The sequence below is a fragment of the Panthera tigris genome, chromosome C1 (genome assembly GCF_018350195.1).
Source record: "Panthera tigris isolate Pti1 chromosome C1, P.tigris_Pti1_mat1.1, whole genome shotgun sequence".
Classification (NCBI taxonomy): domain Eukaryota; kingdom Metazoa; phylum Chordata; class Mammalia; order Carnivora; family Felidae; genus Panthera; species Panthera tigris.
This window is the reverse complement of record NC_056667.1, coordinates 210,119,070-210,138,971: the sequence shown is the minus strand read 5'-3', so window position 1 is coordinate 210,138,971 and position 19,902 is coordinate 210,119,070. Positions and strand designations below refer to the sequence as shown.

Here is a 19,902-nt window from a genome sequence, read left to right as displayed (position 1 = left end):
CTTTAAGAGGTGGCGAGGGAAGATGTGAGTCATTTACAAAGGATGTCATGTCATTAAGAGGATGACAATTGCTTAGGTGATGGAAATGGAGAGTTTTCTGGTCAAAGCAGTGGTGTCTTAGCTTGGGCTTCTATGACAATACCATAGACGGTTGGCTTAAACAATAGACATTTACTTCTTACAGTAATGGCGGCTGAAAATCGGAGATCAGGGTGACAGCATGGTCAGGTTCTAGTGAGGACTCTCTTCCAGACACTGGCCTCAAGTGTTAGCATCCACACCTGTGAATTTGGTTCCCATCTGTATGCATCTGACCCCTACTCCATGTCCTCTGCCTCGTATCTCTTTCCCTGAGCACTAGATCTGTAGTCAAGTGAGTCCTGAACAACCAGGAAAGTGCCTCAGCTCAACACGCACAAAGCTGACTTCATCACTCTGCACTGGGAGTCTCCTCCTGTGTTTACCATTGCAGTTGGTAACAACACCATCCACACTGTGCCCCAGTCTGGAAACACATTATAATTATAGCTGCTTCTTACTGAACGCTTATTATTTGCCAGTCACTGTGCCAAATGTTTTCCAGAGTTTTTCATTTAAGCTTCATAAAAACCATATGTTGTAGGCATTATCATCCCCATTCCATGAATACAGAAACATGAGGTCAAGATGATTAAGGACTTGCCCACGGTCCCACAGTTACTAGTGGGCAGAGATAGTATTCAGCCCCAGTTCCCTTTGGCTCCAAAGCCTGTGCTTAACGTTGGGTCACACAGAGAAGGCGCGTATACAGGGGCCCACAGACATGTTTTACTTGCCCGAGAAATGACTTACCAACAGCATTTTAATGTGTATTTATTTTTGAGAGAGAGAGAGAGAGAGAGAGAGAGAGAGAGAGAGCGCGCTCCAGAGTGTGAGTGGCAGAGGGGCAGAGAGAGAGGGAGACACAGAATCTGAAGCAGGCTCCAGGCTCTGAGCTGTCACAGGGTTCGAGCCCACAAGCCAGGAGATCATGACTTGAGCCAAAGTCGGGTACTTAACCGACTGAGCCACCCAGGTGCCCCCCTCCCCCGACTTACCGACATTTTAAAATAGGAGGGGTTCAAACAAGAATCAAGATTTCAGATATTTCTTGAACATTCAGAAGATCTGGCAACTGGATCCACCTTCCAAATGGCATGGTTGGCCTCAGGTGAGTGACAGCCAGCCACCCACTTTGGAATGCACTCCAGGAGCATGCGTGCCACAGTTTGCCACCGTCCCTCCCGCTCCTTGCTGTCTGTCTTCCAACAGCCCCACTTCCTTCATCAACACTACCTGCCTGACCCCTGCTGACGTTTGAATTTTTGGCTCCTGTTACCTGGTTTCTCTTCTCTTTCTTTCCCCCCGCCGTCTAATTGGTGCCTGAACTGACGGCGTTGCTCGTGAAAGCATTTATTGTCGGTCTCACGTTCTTCATCCCTATTGCTGCAAATTGTTCCTCATAACCTCTCACCCCAATTACGCCAGCAAACACCTAGTTTCCTGTCTCCGGTCTTGACCACCACTAATTCGCCCTCCACATTGCTTGCAATTAGGGAGATCAACAAAACGTGAATACATGATGTCCTGTGGCTTCAGAATGAAATGCGCCCTCGTTACTGAGGCACACAGGACGGTTCGTGCTCTGGCCTCTGACCAGTGCCCTCATTTATGTTGACTTTCTCACACTCCTCTTGGCCTTATTGAGATACGGGCTCACCCCAGTCACGACCCTTCGCATCTCCTTGCGTATTTACTATCTTTCTTCCTACTTGGGATATTCTATGTGGATTATGTGAATATCTGTAACGGGGTATATGGACTTGAATCTCGTGATTGCCTTTCTAAACTTTGTGTTGTTGTTGTTTTTTACATTTTGACCTGATCGATCAGTCTCCTATTTCTTTCTCCATCAAGGTACACACAGGATAGAAAACATGAGTCTTGGTTGTGTTTTTAGATCCCGACGGCTTCATTGGCCCATTGCTGGTTTCTGTGCCGTGGAGCTAGTAAGATCTCAGACGTTGAATCCCAGCTCTGCCCTCTACTAGCTACGTAGACCTCCACAGGCTACTTCGTGTTTCTGATGTCACATCATTAAGTAGAGTTACTCAAAGTTCTTTTATCGTACAGTTAGGGCGGGCTTAGATGACATGATGCACGTAAAGGCTTAGAACCAACCGTGGACGTGAGCCCCCGGTGGATGTCGTCTGCTGTTATTATCACCGTTTTTATTGAATTCGTTTATTCCCCATTAGATCAGGAGCGGTTTTGGGAGTTTTGCTACATATCCTTTTAGAACTCACAACATCTTTATGAAGAACATAATTTCAGCTCTTTTCTGGGGGAGGCAGCAGGTTAGAGAGGTCAGGCTCACCTTGGTCGCTGTTTGTCCTATGGCAATACGTATTGAGTATCTCCTTTTCAGTCAGAGTAAAATGGAACACGTCTCATGAAAGATGGAGTTACATTCCACCCTAGGCCGTGAAGGGACTCCTTGGGGAGTTCAAGGGTTATTAAAACTGATGTAGTACATTTTTAATATGATCTCTAAAATTTAAAAAAAAAGTACTGGGAACTTTATAAAATGTTGAATAGTATTGGATTTTGAAAAAAAATTTTCTATTCTGTTTGGAAAACTACCAGGTTGATTATGCCTATTTATGAGGGATGCTTCAGATAATTAAGTCTGGGAGCTATTTTTGTTTGTTTAATATATTCACCATGTCTTTAACGGTAACAACAGAAATTGCCAGCATTGCTAGGAGTTCTGTGTGAAGATGGGGAAATACAAACTTAAATGTAGACAAGAGAAGTTGAAGAGAATATTGGAATAAAAACTATTAGTAAAATTATTTAACTTTTGTTTCTAAAATTTGAACAACCTTCATTTAATTTTCAAACTGCTCTTAAACTGGTAGAGGAAGGCTAGGTTTTACTAAAGCATTGTCAAGTCTCTGCATGGACACACAAACCTACAGACCCACATATATGTACATATATTTTTTTAAATTGAGAAATACTGAAACATACGTACAGAAAACAGAATAGAAATCACCCACATAATTAGCACATTTATTTTATTTATATATATTTTAAAGTTTATTAATTGGGGTGCCTGGGTAGCTCAGTCGGTTAAGCATCCGACTTCCGCTTAGGTCATGATATAGCAGTTCGTGGGTTCAAACCCCACGTCGGGCTCTGTGCTGACGGCTCAGAGCCTGGAGCCTGCTTTGGATTCTGTGTCTCTCTCTCTCTCTGCCCCTCCCCTGCTCATGCTCTGTTTCTCAAAAATAAATAAACGTCAAAAAAAAAAGTTTATTTATTTTAGAAGGAGGGCATGAGTGTATGCGGGGAAGGAGCAAAGGGAGAGGGAGAGAGAATCCCAGGCTGGCTCCGCACTGTCAGCACAGAGCATGACTCGGTTTGAACTCATGAACCGTGAGATCATGACCTAAGTGGAAATCAAGAGTTGGACGCTCAATGACTAAAGCACCCAGGTGCCCCCACAATTAGCACGTTTAATATTTTTAAAAATTTTAATGCTTTATTAAGGTACAATTTAGATATCATGAATTTCATTCATCTTAAGTATACAACTCGATGCCTTTTAGTAAATGTGTCACCGCAATGTGATATTGGAACATTTACATCAACCCCAAAGACTGCTCATGGCCAAAGTCAGTCCCTCTTCCCACCCAGCCCCACGCAAGCACCGATCTGTTTTCTGTCTAGATTTGTTTTTTCTGGACATTTCTTATAAGTGGAGTCACACAATATGTGTTGGGTTTTTTTTTTAATGTTTATTTATTTATTTTTGAGAGAGAGAGAGCACATGAGCAAGCCTGGGGGTGGGGGCAGAGAGACAGAATCCCAAGCAGGCTCCACACTGCCAATGCAAAGCCCAAGCCAGGGCTCAACCCCACAAACTGTGAGATCATGATCTGAGCCGGAATCAAGAGTCGGAAGCTCAACTGACTGAGCTGCCCAGGTGCCCCTTGCCCCTGTGTGTTGTTTCTTTAACTGCTTTCTCTTAGCTGGTGTCATTTTTTGAGGTGCAGCCACACTGTAGCAAGAGTAGAAGCTTAGCTCCCTTTTACTGCTGAGTAATATCCCATTCTGTGGATACAACACAGCTTATCCATTATGGTAACCAGCTTGAAAAAAGGTGTATGTTCAAGAAACCGCTAACCGTGGCTGCTTCTAGAGAAAAGAATGGGGTGTGAGGGATATTGGTGGGAGATTTTTTTCATTGTTTACTCTTTTATATGGGTTTAACTTTTTAAATTCAGAATTCTATCTTTTCTGAAGCAAAGCAAGGGACGTCTTTCCCCCAGCAATGTGTATGAAATAAGAGAAAGCCGTCCACTTACCCCAATCCCACTTTCCTGAAGGTAATCACCATTAATTTATGTTTGGCATCTTTCTAGACACACTTTCTAGACACACATACATATACACCTGTATACTTGTAAATACTTTCACGTCCCTGTATGTCTGTACATCTAAGTAGTCCTGTGTCTTACATTTCAACAAACTGGAAACACGAGCTTAATATTTTAACCCACGGTCCGCAAAGCTAAGAAAACCTGCCTTGCCCGGGTCGTTGGGTTATCCGAACGCGGAAGCCGTTAAATGCATTGATCGGTTCACCGTGGGGGAAAAGTGAAGACGTATGGACCCGGTCTCCTAGCTATTCTGTGTGAACACAGTTTAATTCTTATCGTTTTAATCCTTCCCGGGGTCTGTGTTTTCCGGCAGGGTACTTCGGATCGGCCTGCGAAGAAAAGGTGGACCCGTGCGCCTCGTCACCGTGTCAGAACAACGGCACCTGCCACGCGGACGGCGTGCGCTTCACCTGCAGTTGCAGCGCGGGCTTCACGGGGCCCACGTGCGCCCAGCTGGTGGACTTCTGTGCCCTCAGCCCCTGCGCGCACGGCACCTGCCGCAGCGTGGGCACCAGCTACAAATGCCTCTGTGACCCAGGTGGGTTCCCTCGTGCCCCGCAGGTCTTTTCTGTCTCCAGCCTCAGACTTGTAACTCGTCGTTCGCGTCCGAGCAGACGTTGGCTCGTCCAATGCGTTCGCTTGTACGTGTAACTGAACGCCGCTCGTTTATTTTTTTTTTTTTAATTTTTTTTTAACGTTTATTTATTTTTGAGACAGAGAGAGACAGAGCATGAACGGGGGAGGGTCTGAGAGAGAGGGAGACACAGAATCCGAAATAGGCTCCAGGCTCTGAGCGGTCAGCACAGAGCCTGACGCGGGGCTCGAACTCACGGACCGCGAGATCGTGACCTGAGCCGAAGTCGGAGGCTTAACCGACTGAGCCACCCAGGTGCCCCGCGCCGCTCGTTTATGACACACTTTCTCTTTAGGCTTATGGGTGGCAGGGCTTGTGTTTTTTTTTTTTTTTTTGTTTTTTGTGTGTTTTTTTTTTTTCAGTTAATTGTTTTTATTTATTTTTTTCATTTTTTAAATATAATTTATCATCACACTGGCTTCGATACAGCACCCAGTGCTCATCCCAACCAGTGCCCTCGAAAAAACACCCTCTCCCTCTTCGTGAGCAGTGCACAGTCATTGCGGAAAAATAAGAAAATCCAAGTAAGCAAAATGAGGAAAATTAAAAACAGGCTTAATCTCATAACAGCTTAATTATTTTTTAACGATTTACTACAGGTCACTCCAGAGCTTTTACTGGCTTCGGTGTCGTTTAATACTGTGTTCTTAAGTTAATGGAGAGTGTTTTTCCACCCTAATAGGCATAAAAAACAGGACGCAATCCATTTAGAATTTTCTCATCTATTTAAATTCTTACTCTGTGCACAGTATGTGTCATAGGACCTGTGACGCCCTGTGCAAATGTGCGAAAATCCCATCATTTATTTTCCAAAGATCCTCTGCATTTGACTGATTTTTTATTATTGTACATTTCGCTACTCCAAAGTCAGAGTGGGTCACCAGTCAAAATGTGTATCTGCACAACCTACCTGTGTGGTCTGGAAAGAACACACGTGGGCAGCTCTTCTGTGTCCCTTCTCTCCTGCCTGTATCTCCACACCTGCATGAGCTAGCCCTACAGAAGGCTTTGAAGCGTGATTCCTCTCACAGGCGCCTGGCCCGTCGGTGTGGCAGCCACTTCCCTGGTTTTGCTTGAGTCCTGGTTCTGCTCGTGCCTTCCACCCAGATGCCTGCTCCCTGTCACCCTGTTTCACCTGTCATCTTCTCCTAGGCTGAATCAGCTTTCCGCCCCCTGAAGTCCAACAGTCGGGGCACCTGGGTGGCTCAGTCGGTTAAGCACCCAACTTCAGCTCAGGTCATGATCTCTCGGTCTGTGAGTTCGAGCCCCCCATCGGGCTCTGTGCTGACAGCTCAGAGCCTGGAACCTGCTTCGGATTCTGTGTCTCCCTCTCTCTCTGCCCCTCCCTGGCTCGCATTCTGTCTCTCTCTTTCTGTCTCAACAATAAACATTTAAAAAAATTATGAAGTTCAACAGTCACCTTCAATATCACTTGTCTGGTCTTTAAAACAGATTAATTGTCTTTGCATGTGTCTCTCTCCCCACTGAGGGTAGGAGGAAGTTATTTTATCAGTAACCTTGTAGCAGCCCCAAACCACCATGCAGTGAGCACGAATCTTCCTAGGTTTTTGGTGTTTCACATGTCTGGTCCTTTCAGTGCCCTCCCTGCAAGGTAGATGGCGTCAAGCCACATCTATTAAATGCCTCCTGTTTGCTTCAGTCATATCCCGGTGGCCACATACCCAGAAGGGGACTGAATGCAGATTCCAACCCAGGGGCCGTGGCTCCATGCCCAGAACATGCTAGGGGCACATCTCATACTCATGAATCAATGCAAGGAATTAGTAGGAATTGCAACTAAGCATGGAGGGGGGTTGAAAAACCTTTCTCATGTAAACTTCTAGTCCTCTGGTTTTCTTTTAAAACATTTTTTAATGTTTATTTATATTTGAGAGAGAGAGAGAGAGAGAGCCAGTGTGAGCAGGGGAGGGGCAAAGAGAGAGAGGGAGACACAGAATATGAAGCAGGCCCAGGCTCTGAGCTGTCAACACAGAGCCCGATGCAAGACTCAAACTCATGAGCCATGAGCCATGCAAGACTCAAACATCATGACCTGAGCCCAGGTCGGACTCTTAACCGACTGAGCCACACAGGCTGCCCTAGTTCTCTGGTTTTCTAAGAAATCATGGGATTGACATTTTATGTGATGACATTATATATATATGATGATGTAAATAGGTAACGGAGAGAAAAACAGTACATATTTGGAGAGAGCAAAAGAGAGAAATATTGAGAGATAGTGACTGATTTTAAATCGGCTCATGTAATTGTGAGAACTGGCAGGTTCTAAATCTTTAGTGCAGGCTGTCAGGCTGGAAACTCAGGCAGGGTGTCTATGTTACAGCCTTCTCAAGAAACATCAGTCTTTGCATTTAGGCCTTCAACTGGATCCGTCGATCCAATTCTGATGATCCGATGATCCAGTTCTCATCGACTGGATGAGACCCTCCGGCATCTTGGAGGGTAATCACTTGACTCAAAGTCTGCTGCTTTTTACAATACTAATCTCATCCAAAAAGTACCTTCACAGCAACTTTGTGTTTGACAAAATATTTGGGTGCTGTGGCTTAGCCAAGTTAACACGCGAAATTAACTATCGCAGTAACATTTTTGGGTTTCCCATTAAACGTTGAGGTGAAGAAGGTTCTCCGCTTCTGCGGATGCCATGAGATGCCTTTTCTGTGCTTACACCCGTGCTGTCCTGTCAGAGCCCTGGTGGAAATGGGAATGGCTTTCCCAGTGGAGGGCCAGTTTTCTTCCACGTGCGTGGCAGTGTGTGTGTGCCGTGGAATGGGCCGTGCCGAGGAGGAAGCCCCGTGGTGCCCTTGCCTGCTGGGAGTACAGAGCTCCGAGACCGCTGGGCTTGCAAACAGAGCAAGCACGTGTTGTGCCGGGAAGGACGGTCTCATTCATGCCGTGACTCACGGGTGTGCTGCTCCCAGCCCTGAGCAGGTCAGAACACAGTCTGCGATTCCCCTCTCCAGCCAGCGGGAGCAGGATCTCTCCGTCAGGATCTTCCTCAGTAGTTCATTCCCAGTCTCCCGAGCGTTCTGCTTCCTGCAGGGAAGGAAAAATCAAACATTACCAACCCAGAAACCAGCCTTGTTTCCCCCTCCTCTTCTCCTCAGACTTCCTTTCTTAATCATATTAAAATTTTCTACTTAGTTGGCTTACTTTTATGTTTGTTTATTTATTTATTCATTTGTTTATTGTTAGAGAGAGTGCAGGGTAGAGGGGCAGAAGGAGACAGAGAGAGAGAGAATGAGAGAGAGAGAATGAGAGAGAGAGAGAGAGAGAGAGAGAGAGAGAATCTTAAGCAGTTTCCATGCTCAGCATGGAGCCTGACACAGGGCTTGATCCCATGACCCTGGGATCATGATCTGAGCCAAAAATCAAGAGTTGGATGCTCAATCTACTGAGCCACCCAGGCTCTCCTAGTTGGCTTATTTGTCACACTTTAAATGGAATGTAGTTATTTAATGATAAACGCTACTTTGTGTGGCTTGATAGTATTAAAATGTTGTTTAATACTATGGGGTAGAGTTTATCAGCATGTAAGAGGGGGGCTCACATGGGTCCTAAATAGAAAATAGATTTCCTGGTCTTTTCTCTTTCCACACTGGGAAGTGAGAACCTGTCTGTGAGATCCCCTCCCATTGACTCTCACCACAAGAAACTGACAGGACATCTCTGGGCCACAGTTTTTGTTTTTATGAATAACATCTTAGATGCTCGTCATCTCAACTGCACTTGTTGTCACAGCCTAGGTGGGGACAAGTCGCTGACTGTGGTCTGCTGTGTGTGTGAGGGCATTAAATGAGAGGCATGCGGCACATTTCCTGGCATGGAGTAGCTAAGAGCTCTTCCCCTCTCTTTCCATCCATGGACATTCCAGCATTTCCTCTTAAGCCGCGGAAGGGTAAAGTGTCTCCTGTTTAAAAATACCACTTTCTCCTCCTGCTTTCTACTCACACTTCCTTCATGGCCAGCTGGAGCATTTAGCTTGGTAATAGTGGACGTCTAGCCACTGAACGAAGAAGCATGTATCGCCTTCCATGGTTCCTTCAGTTATTAGGCGGTGTCCCCGGGGTAGAGCCTTGGAGTTCTGTCAGAGTGTTCTCTCATCGGACTTGGGAGATAAAACTGCTTTCAGAGGGTTTGCTTCCTCAGATCATTAGGTGACATTGTGTGAAATAAAGGCATCTTAACATCTGGCAAGAATTTACATTTTAAGAGGTGAAAATGACAATCCTCTGAATGTGAAATTTTTAGTCTTAATCTTTTGGAGCATGTAATTGCTTTACCACTAGTTTGCATAATAGAAGAATCTCGTGAGAATAGGTGAAATTGGGTGTCTAGCTGAAAAGCGGCAATCCTGATCATCTTTATAGAGAGCAAACCGATCCCATTTCATAAAATGACAGCAGATTGAAATCATGTCAGGTTGATAATTAGTTCCTATCTGACAGAATGCCTTTTGGGTGACTGCAAATCAGACTTGCCAGGTGCTTTATTTTCAAACCTCATTTTTAGCTTATCAGGCTAGGGATTTCTGATGGGATTTTAATATTAAATAATAAAATGTCAGCGCTGAGTAATCACTGAAATATTATCTTGCGGTGACAATGTTAAGTGATAGGCCACACGTGCTCTAAAAAAATTGCAAATTGAAATCTCCCGAAGACCGGAGAAGGTGAGAGCGTGGAGCCCTGCAAACACTGTAGCAGGTGCCACGGTGGAAGGAGCTTGTCGGAGGCCGTGCTGTTGTCCTTGCAGGTGGGAGCCGTGGGGTCTCATGTGTTCTCAGTGCGATGGTGGCATCTGGAGATGCCATTTGGATGATGACCAACACTGGAAGGAATCCCTGGTTGGAGATGGTTTGCCTGAATTCATCAGTCTTGGCCCCTGTCTCATGAAATTGTGTTATTACTCTGACCTTGTTAGTTGAACTGAATTAACCGTGCCATTACAGAGTGTGCCTTAAAGTTACTGTTTAAGGAATTTAAAATATAAGGCATCAGAGGATTTTTACATGGAAAAAAACAGTTTTTTAAAAAAATATTTTAACATTTATTTATTTTTAAGAGAGAGACACAGAGCACGAGCTGGGGAGGGGCAAAGAGAGAGGGAGACACAGGATCCAAAGCAGGCCCCAGGCTGTGAGCTGTCAGCACAGAGCCCGATGTGGGGCTCGAACCCACAAGCCGTGAGATCATGACCTGAGCCAAAGTTGGACGCTTAATCGACTGAGCCACCCAGGCGCCCCTCAAGTATCAGTTTTTATCTCGGATGCTAATTGACTGTCACAGATGAGACCGGGGACAACTTGCCAATCATGTATCTCTGCTGATTTTTCTCTACCAGAGGGTGGGTAACTCATTTAGATCATCCAGACTGTAAAAGAAAGAACGTTTAGACTTTTTTCCAAATAAAAAAATTTTGAAGGAAATCGTAGGAATTTCAGGTGCTGCTTTTCCTACTTTCTACAGATGCCTCACGTGTGGGCTGCATCTCTGGTCTCTGTGGCCCGAAAGACAGCTGGTGCTGCTCCCTCTAAAGTCACACTTGTCAGTATCAGCACTCTGATGGTGTCTTCCGGAAACACAGTCTAAGATAAGACTTACCGCCTAGGATTTTAATAGCAACTCAATAGCAATAAAGAAAAAAAGCAGCACACCTACAAGATATGAAGACATTTAGCACGCTAATGAATGTGTAATTGCATTTAGATTCTTGGATAAGTGCAGTGGGCAACTTTCATCTTTTATGAACCAGGAAGCTTTATTTATTAGGTTCACTAAGATGAAGACAATTCTTGTGTTTAAGAAGCTCCAGGGGATTCCTGATCTACACATCACAGATTCCTGAGAATTATTGACTGTATACCTTAAGGTATCTCCTTTCCCCACATCCCAACCCAGTGGGCCAGTACCGTGCCCTTCCTTTGTTATATCTCAAAATGTGATATCTGCCCTCAACACTGGCATACCAACTAGGATCGTGTCTACCTAGCTAAGAGCTGTGGTAATGCTGCATAATCTGTACTCTTCCTAAGAAAAAAATTTAATTCTCTACATTGACATCGTGGTGGCAGTAAGAAGAGAAGATGTCCCACTGACATCTGGGAGCTTGTCGGGCAATTACAGGTAGGCCTTCGAGGTGTTAGGAGCTGGCTGAGTGCTGTGCTCACAGCTGGGCCATTGTGTCTCCTGTTGGACACAGGCACATAAATGGTCCCGTGGAAACTGACGTCAGACATGGTCACTAACAGGCCATGATAAAGTGAGACAGACCAGACCATTTCATAATTCTAAGTACAGACAAAACCAAAGTCACCATGCAATCCACAAAATACCACAACTCCTCTTCTTTCACAGATAAATTGAGGCCAGCCATTTCTTTATTAATTACAGCTTTAGCCTTGACCTAGCTTGCCCTTGACATAGATAAGATTCATTGAGATACTCAAACATAGAACTGCTCCCGCTTTGTGACAGCACCCACTCTAGAGTGAATCCTGCCCAAATCGTCCAACTAGAGTTCAGATCCTGTAAGTAGCATCTAACCCCCTTTTATTGAGACACCTCATGGTTCCCCTGATGTGCGTTCTACCTTGCCGCAATGAGTAATAGACCCAGCTTGTTCAGCTACAGGTGTATCTTTGGTAGCCTTTAGTTGAAGAGCACTGACAGTGCTTAATTGACTGAAATGTTCAAAATATCAAAGGTTCAGTCGATTAAAGTTTTGTATTAACAACAGCTCAGTCAGAACTTCCTGGACAGAGAGATATTGTGGATTTATATATCGGGGGAAGGACACTATGGAACACAGGTCCTGGGGGCCGGGTGTGGGACGGGGAGGAGAGGGGAAGTTCAGAGAACAGTTAGATGCACTTGGCTGCAGAATAAGATGCACGAGGTACAGTAATGAGTGGTGAGGCTGAAGTGCTCACTGGGGCACAAGGAGAATCTCGACGCTGACTTTGGAACGTGAAGACTTGCAGACATTTTGCATTGTATGCGAACTGACCTGCGTTTTAGAAAGATTATTCTGATAGAATAGGGAGATCTCTGGGAAGAATGGGTAGTTCTAGGAAGAATGGGGAAGAAAGACTATTCTGATAGAATTCGATATTACAGATAGAATTACAATCCAGAAGGGCTGGTAAGACAGCAGGTGAGTCAGGAAGCTTAGGCAGGTGGAAATGAGGACTTCAACTTGTGGCTGTGGGAAGGAAAGATTGGACCTAAAATCTAGTCGACAGGTTGACTCATCAGAGTTTGGATATCCGCCGAATGCAGGGAACAGTGTTCTGAATGGAGTCGAAGGTACCTCTCCGGCTTTAACTTGGGAAACTCAGAGTAATAGGGAGATGTGCAGAAGGAGCCTGTTTTGGTACACAGGCCGACAAAGGTGGACATGCTATTAGGGAGTTGTTACCTAAGCCTGGGACTGGGTGAAGAGACTGAAACGAGAGGAACGAGGATGGGGTCCAGGGGTATCGGCGCTAGAGAAAGTCAAGACAACTACTGAAACTGTTGGGGGTGGGGGAAGGGGGCAGTTGGGGGGGTGTGGGAGAATTTGCAGGGAGGGGGCTGAGGCATCGGCAGCAGAGGCTGGCGGAGGCATCACTGAGCTGGGAGGGACACCGGGTGAGCAGCTCACCTGGGGACATTAGTGGCGGTGGGAGGAGAGGGAACTGCCCAGGGTGTGAGGAACGAGGCCACCGTGGGCCCAGGGTGAAACTGAGTCAGACTTGCCCACACCACAGGAGGCTGCGGAGCCTGCCCCAGTGGCGTCCACAGCTGTGGCCACGGCCATTCTTCGTCTCCATTTTGTTTTGATTTTAATTTGGGGGGCATTCAGGGAGAATTAGTGCTATTTGCCTTCTTTAGGCCAGTGCCCTGAGGGATCAAAAGGACACTAGTAACGAGTAAAGAGCACTTCACTGGTGGAGCATATGGAATTTTTATGAGATTTTTGACGTTAAAAATCTATTCACAAGGCTGCTTTTTAACCTCGCTTTACGTGGCTAATCCATATGTAGGAAAGCGTTGATGAGCTGGCCTTTAATTATGGTGGATTTCTGTTCCTTTTGCTCCCACTGCTCCGCTTAAAATTCAAATAGCTGAGAGCTCATTCGTGGCTGAACTGTTGTCGAAAAAGAATGAGATTTACCTACTGGCAGTAGGTTTTAGAATAGTCTGGGAGGACAGCAGACAGTGTTTTACATCATCTGACCTGGAACGCAGGTTAGAAATGGCAGCTGGTAACAGCTCGGTCACTAAGCAGTGCCTTTCCGAGGATGGCTCTATTTGAAGCACTGCCAGCATGTAATTGCAGGAACTTCTCATAAAGTTCATGGCCATCGGGGTCACATGGGGATGTACTTGAAACTATTCCGTAACTGAGCCACTGACTCTTATTTTATTTTGTGGTTGGGAGTTACTCTGATCCCATTGCTAGTATTTTGGGGCCTGCTGAGAGTCTGGGCATCTGGAAGGTAGAATTGAAAGTCGGCATCCTTGCCTCTCTTACCAGCTGTGATGGGAAGGGGCCTGGCTAAGAGTTGAGCAGAGCCGAATTCAAGCCCCAGCTTTGTCACTGAACAGTTGTGCAGTCGGTCTCTGTTGGCCTTAGTTTCCTCTTCGGCAAAATGGGGATAAGCCACAAAGCTCAAATGAGGTGATGCATATGATCGTGCACTTTGAAATCTATAAAACAATGAAGCAGCCATGAAAATGTCAGCTATGCCTTTTTCTGGGGAAGATGGGTGAGGAATTATTAAATCTGTGCTGGGATTCTTTTCATATGAAGTTCAAGGCTAGAGTTGGAGTAGACGTGGGATCCGTCTTCATGGCCATAGTGGATACAGGTCCACTTACAGGATTCAGTGATTGCTTGCGGCCTTGGCTCTCGGTGGCTGCGGTGATAAACATTTAAGTGTCCGGTGCTGGGCGGAGCTCTTTAAGTGGAATGGTCACTTGGATCCCATAGTCCTTAAGTAGTGGGACCATGGTGGTTGTCATTTCTGGGCCCGAGATGACAGAGCTAGTTAAGGATGAAGCTGGGGTTGAATCTGGGCAAGTGGGATCCAGACCCCAGGAAATGGGGTCAAAGTCTGTGGCTTTGACTCACCAGTGGTACCTAAGGACTGAACAGTGAAATATTTTAACCAGATTTTCTAAGCGGTAGTTGTCTTAATAGCTGCCTCAAAAGAACACATAAAGTTGGGATTCATCAGGGCGTTGATTCAGCTATACTGATCCAGGCAACGCCCTTTATCCAGGCGGCTTTGCCTAAGTAGCTCCCATCTGTGAGAATCGCCTACATCCAGACTCTGCGCCCGTCACTTGACAAATACTCTCTCTTACTTAACCCCAGGTCATAGCATGCCTATTTTTTTATTCAAGGATGAGGAAATCGAGGCAGGGAGAGTAAACAACAGGTGGGAGGGGTCACAGAGCCACAGATTTAACTGGGTTTACCTAAGCACTGAAGCTCTTGACTGATAGGTAGACTCTCAGCAGGGGCCTCCTTGTGGTCCCCCAAGTTGTGTGTGAAGCTGGGCACTCACTGACATCTGTGCCAGTCACAAGAAGAAGTTTCCAGACCCTGCTCGTCCCAGGACAGCTCCTGAGATAAGGCCTGAAAAGCATCCTTGGCTGTGGTCTAGTGAGTGGCTCTTGACCACTAGTCCCTTACTTTCTAGCACAGAGAAGCACAGTTCTGCCTTTCAGAAAAGTGACCCGCTTGTGGATAGTTGGGCCCCTTCCGCTTTTGATACCCTGAAGGCTCAGCTGTTTTGAAAACAATGCCAAGGGCTCCTTGGGACGGAAACTTGTGACTGCATCTCACCTGATGTCTGCTGGCTGCACTTATTTAAAGAAACTGCTCTCTTGTGACTCAGATGAGAAATGCAGACCTGCCATGTGACAAATGTGTCCCCCTTCAGCATAGGGGACCTCTCTTGATTGGTGCTTCTCACTCCCGGACTCTCCAGCTCCTAGGAGCAATTTCACCTTTTTTCTTCCCACCAGAATCTGAAAGTCTCTTGCATTGGTTGTTGTAGGCCACGGAGGCCTTGGATGCTGTTTCTTTTCACCCAGCTCTGGTAATGTCCCTGGAATGTTCTTTCCTCTTCATATTTGGCTTTGGTTTTTAGTTCTTTGCCTCGAGAGAGCTCGGATGTTCTACCTTCCAGTGTCACTCCTTCCCACGGGAGTGGTTCGGTGGCATTGGCCTGTTGTCCCTCTCAGTAGTGGAGGATCAGCTAGGCTTCAGATCCCCAGGGCTGGTGACCCGGTGACAACGTGCTGTTGTAGGTGATGTCGGAGATGTACGGTGACTGATGGCAGCCCGCGTCCTGAGTCCCAGATACACAACCCGGAAGGAGACCGAAAACCGACGCTTTCTTCTGGTCTTTCAGTCTTCACTGTGCTTTTAAATTCTTTATTGATTTGAATTTGTACACAAAGCTGCAGACAATGCACTGCATTTCTTCCATTAGTTTTCTATCACAGTCATTAATTTTCAACGTAAGGGCACACGATGAAAGTTGCTGCATATGCCGGGTGCTTTTACAGAATTGCTTCAGTTCTAATGAAGATTCAGAGCCCTTAGGTTTGCCTGCAGCAGAGTGATACATAATCTGTTTTTCAGTCCAGCACATTGTCAACTCAGAGCACTTGCTGATTTTGCAGAGCAGTGTGTCCTGTCCCGGGTCACCGGGGGCTTCCTTACATGGTGTCACAGTGCTCCCATTGGCTTTGTAGGAGTTGCCTACAGAGATCATTAGCTGTTTGGACTGAAATCTTAATGAAATGTTCATGATGATTATCAGGATCATGTTTCATTTTTTTTCAATACCTGATGGTTTTTATGATCTAGATCAGAGTGAATGTCTGGGGTTTAATTCATTAGTAAAAGTATACCTTTTAGATTGGATAAGCCCAACTGAAAACAAGTGTGGCCTAAGGAATATGGACAGTCTCGTGGTTTGATTTTGGGACAGTTTTCCTTCATCCATTACCTCCCCAAAATACCTTTTCTAATAGTTCCCTGATGCCTAAAATTTTATGTGTTTGGTTTTATTCCTTTAAGTTAGGCAATGTCTCTGCTAATTAAACCTCTGTATTAGTTAGTTACTGCTGTATAACAAAACATTCCAAAATCTGGTAACTTAATACAATCTTTTATTGCCTGTGATTCTGTGGTTGATAATTTGGGCAGGGCTTAGCTGGGAAGTCTCTTCTCTGATCCACGTTGTGTTAGGTGTGCTCACTCATGCTTTTGTGGTTGTCCAGCAAGTTAGCCAGAGACTGGCCAGTCCTGGACGACCTCATGCACATGTCTGGTACTTGGCTGGAATGATGGGGAGCATCTGGGCTAAATGTTGCTCATCATCCAGCAGACCAGTCTAGGCTTCTTCACATGGCAGCAGGGTTCCAAAAGCAGCAAGGGAGGACAGGCACATTTTCAATGCACATTTTCAGAAGTTTCTTCTTCTGTTATGTTTGCTAACATCTCACTGGTGGAGTATGTCATAGAGCCAGGTCTGTAGCTACAGAGAATTTGTGGCCACCATTTTTTTTCTTTTTGTAATCTACCATAATCTTAAACCTAAATATGTGAGGAATATGCATGAGTTTAATATATAAGAACAGAGTTGAGGAGAAAGATAGTTGAAAGACAAAAAAAAGTGTGTAGTTATGATTGAGTGAACGAGATGAGGTCCCACTGAACTTGTCTGCCCCAGGAATAAGGAATATCTTGGAGACAACTGCTTTCCCTATATCATAGTTTCTTCATAGTTCTGTGTGGATTGAGCCTCATCTCTCCTTTATTTCAAGGAAGTCTCGTGTTCTACGTACATTATTCATACACATACTCAACTAGGATCTACACTTTTGATTTTTCACTGCCTTATAACTTCTTTATTGAATAAATTCCCTATTTTTAGGCATCCTTAGTGATCACTTAGTAGAGGCAACAGGAACAGAACTCAAGATTTACTCAAATAATCTAGTTCCCACTCCAGTTCATTTGAATTTATAAATTGTCTTTGCAATCCAATTGCTTCAAGGTACAGTAGTTCTGGTGGTTAATTTCCTCCATGAAGTTCTTTTTCTTCCCCCTTAATTAATAACTTTGTTTTATGTGTTTCTGTTTCTTATTTTGAATTTATTTTTATTTTTGTTTTTATTATTTATTTTAAGAGAGAGAGACAGAGAGAGAGAGCGAGAGAGCAAGAGAGCAGGGGAAGGGCAGAGAGAGAGGGAGACAGAGAATCCCAAGCAGGCTCCGCACCGTCAGCACAGAGCCCCATGTGGTGCCTGAGCCCAGAAACCATGAGATCATGATCTGAGCCGAAATCAAGAGTTGGACACTTAACTGAGCCACCCAGGCACCCCTCTTGTTTTGAATTTCTAATGTGAAGAAAGTACAAGAGATAATATACAAAACTGTGTAGCCATTAACACACTTTTTTAAGTTTTTATTTAACTTCTAGTTAGTGAACCTACAGTGTAATATTAGTTTCAGGTGTACCGTATAGTGATTCATCACTTCCATACAATAGCCGGTGTTCATCATGACAAGCGCACTCCTTAATCCCCATCACCTATTTCTCCCATCCCCCACTGACCACCTTCTGGTAACTGTCCGTTCTGTAGAGTTAAGAATCTGTTCTTTCTTTGCCTCTTCCTCTCTTTTTTGCCCCTTTGCTTATTTGTTTTGTTTCTTAAATTCCACATATGAGTGAAATCATTCGGTATTTGTCTTTCTCTGACCGACTTACTTCACTTAGCCTTATCCTATGTAGTTCCATCCACATTGTTACACATGGCAGGATTTCATTCTTTTTTATGGCTGAATAATATTTCGTTGTATATATCACAGCTTCTTTATCCATTCATCAGTCGGTGGATACTTGGGCTGTTTCCGTACAGAAATTGGCTGTCATAGATAATGCTGCTACAAATGTAGGGGTGCATATATCCCTTTGAGTTAGTAATTTTGCATTCTTTGGATAAATATCTGGTAGTGCAATTGCTGGGTCATAGGGTAGTTCTATTTTTAACTTTTTGAGGAGCCTCCATACAGTTTTCCAGAGTGGCTGCACCAGTTTACGTTCCCGTCAACAGTGCACGAGGGTTCCCCTTCTCCACGTCTTCTCCAACACCTGTTGTTTCTTGTGTTGTTGATTTTAGCAATTATGACAGTGTATTTACTTTAGAATAACAGTGGCTAAGGAGGAGGTTGGAGGATTGCTTTGCATTGTGCCTTCCATGAGAAGGAAAGCAGATATACCTAGGGAAAAAAAATCTACCTTTGCACTGTGGAGTCCATGCACCAGAATTTTCTGGAACGGTCTTTATCACAGTGTTTTGTTTTCCAACACACAAGTCCTTTGGTACTAAGCTATGTGTCCAGGGGGGCCCCTCTTATCATTGGAAACAGCCTAACTTTGTCAGATCATGTTTCTCAATTTTTGGTTTGTAAAAATTATTGTAGATTGTCTGCCATTTTTATTCTTCTTTTTGATTAAAAATATTTTCCCCAGATTTTTTTTGGATATGACTGCCATATAACATTGTGTAAATTGAGGATGTACAGTGTTTATTCGATACGCTTACATGATATTGTTAAACGATTACTACCATAGCAAAGTTAACAACATCACATCACCTACTTACTAGTTATTTGTGGCAAGAACATTTAAGATCCTGCTTTCTTAGCAACTTTCAAGTATGTAATACAGTATTATTAAATAATCACCCTGCTGTACATTAGACCTCAGAACTCTTTGCACCCTTTAGCCTATGTCTCCTTAGCCCCAGGAAACCACCCTTCTATTCTGTGTTTCTATAAGTGCTGTCTGCCATTTTCTGATGGTATTCCCTTAGCTAAAATGATATTTCCATGGGTTTAGGAACCTGGATCAGAGGTGTGGGGAGAATTTCACTCACTAATCTGAATTTAGGCTTGCTTCTCCACATTCTGATTGGGGGTATATGACTCCCAGTCCTACAAGGAGAAAAAAAATGTTTGCCACTTCTATACCCTTGTTACTTTCTCTCATTCTGGCCTTTCTTTTCAAATTTGGCACCTGCTGTCAGCTTGAGATTCCTTTGTATTGCTTTATTCCCTTAAGCAAATAGGAGAGGAGTATAGTTTCCATTTAGTCTATGCACCTGTGGTTGGTAGGTCATCCGACCACGTTTCACTATTGTTTATTTATATGCCTATGACTGGTACATGTTCTGACTGTGTGTTTTGTGGTTGTATTTGATATGCTGAGGGAAAGCCATAGAGATTAAATATTACTGTGCTGTATCTAGCACCTGCCATAGATAACTGCTACCACTTCCCTGCCCTTTTGAGAATCAGAAATTGTAGGAGACGTACGCTTTGCTATTGTATAGCTCAGTGGCTCTCAGACTTCAGTGTGCATTAGAATCAAAAGAGGGCTTCTTAAATCAGAGTTCTGGGCTCCGCCCACAGAGTTTGAGTCAGCAGGTCTTGGTTGGGGCCTGAGAACTTGAATTTTCGACGAGTTTCTAAGGGATGCTGATGATGCTGGTCTTGGAGCCACATGACAAGAATCACTGGTATAGTGTGATGAATAGACACAGGCCCCTTTGAGGGCGAATACCTCCAAAGAATATTCAGTGATAATTGAGTAAGTGAATTAAAATCAAATTTAAGCAATAGTTTGTGAAATAAATTTAAATAGAATGAAACATTCAGAAAACTTCCCTGTGCTTTAACGTTTAAAAATTCTTCTTTTAAGGATGCCTG

General features: G+C 44.5%; 1 protein-coding gene across 1 annotated transcript in view; it reads left to right on the top strand.

Moving 5' to 3' along the window:
* DNER (delta/notch like EGF repeat containing) overlaps nucleotides 1–19,902 on the top strand; it is a 317,360-nt gene that overhangs the window by 245,020 nt on the left and 52,438 nt on the right. The window contains exon 8 of the mRNA XM_042995548.1: nucleotides 4,780–5,004. Within this exon, the coding sequence (XP_042851482.1) occupies nucleotides 4,780–5,004 (225 nt within the window). The remainder of the gene's footprint in view (nucleotides 1–4,779; nucleotides 5,005–19,902) is intronic.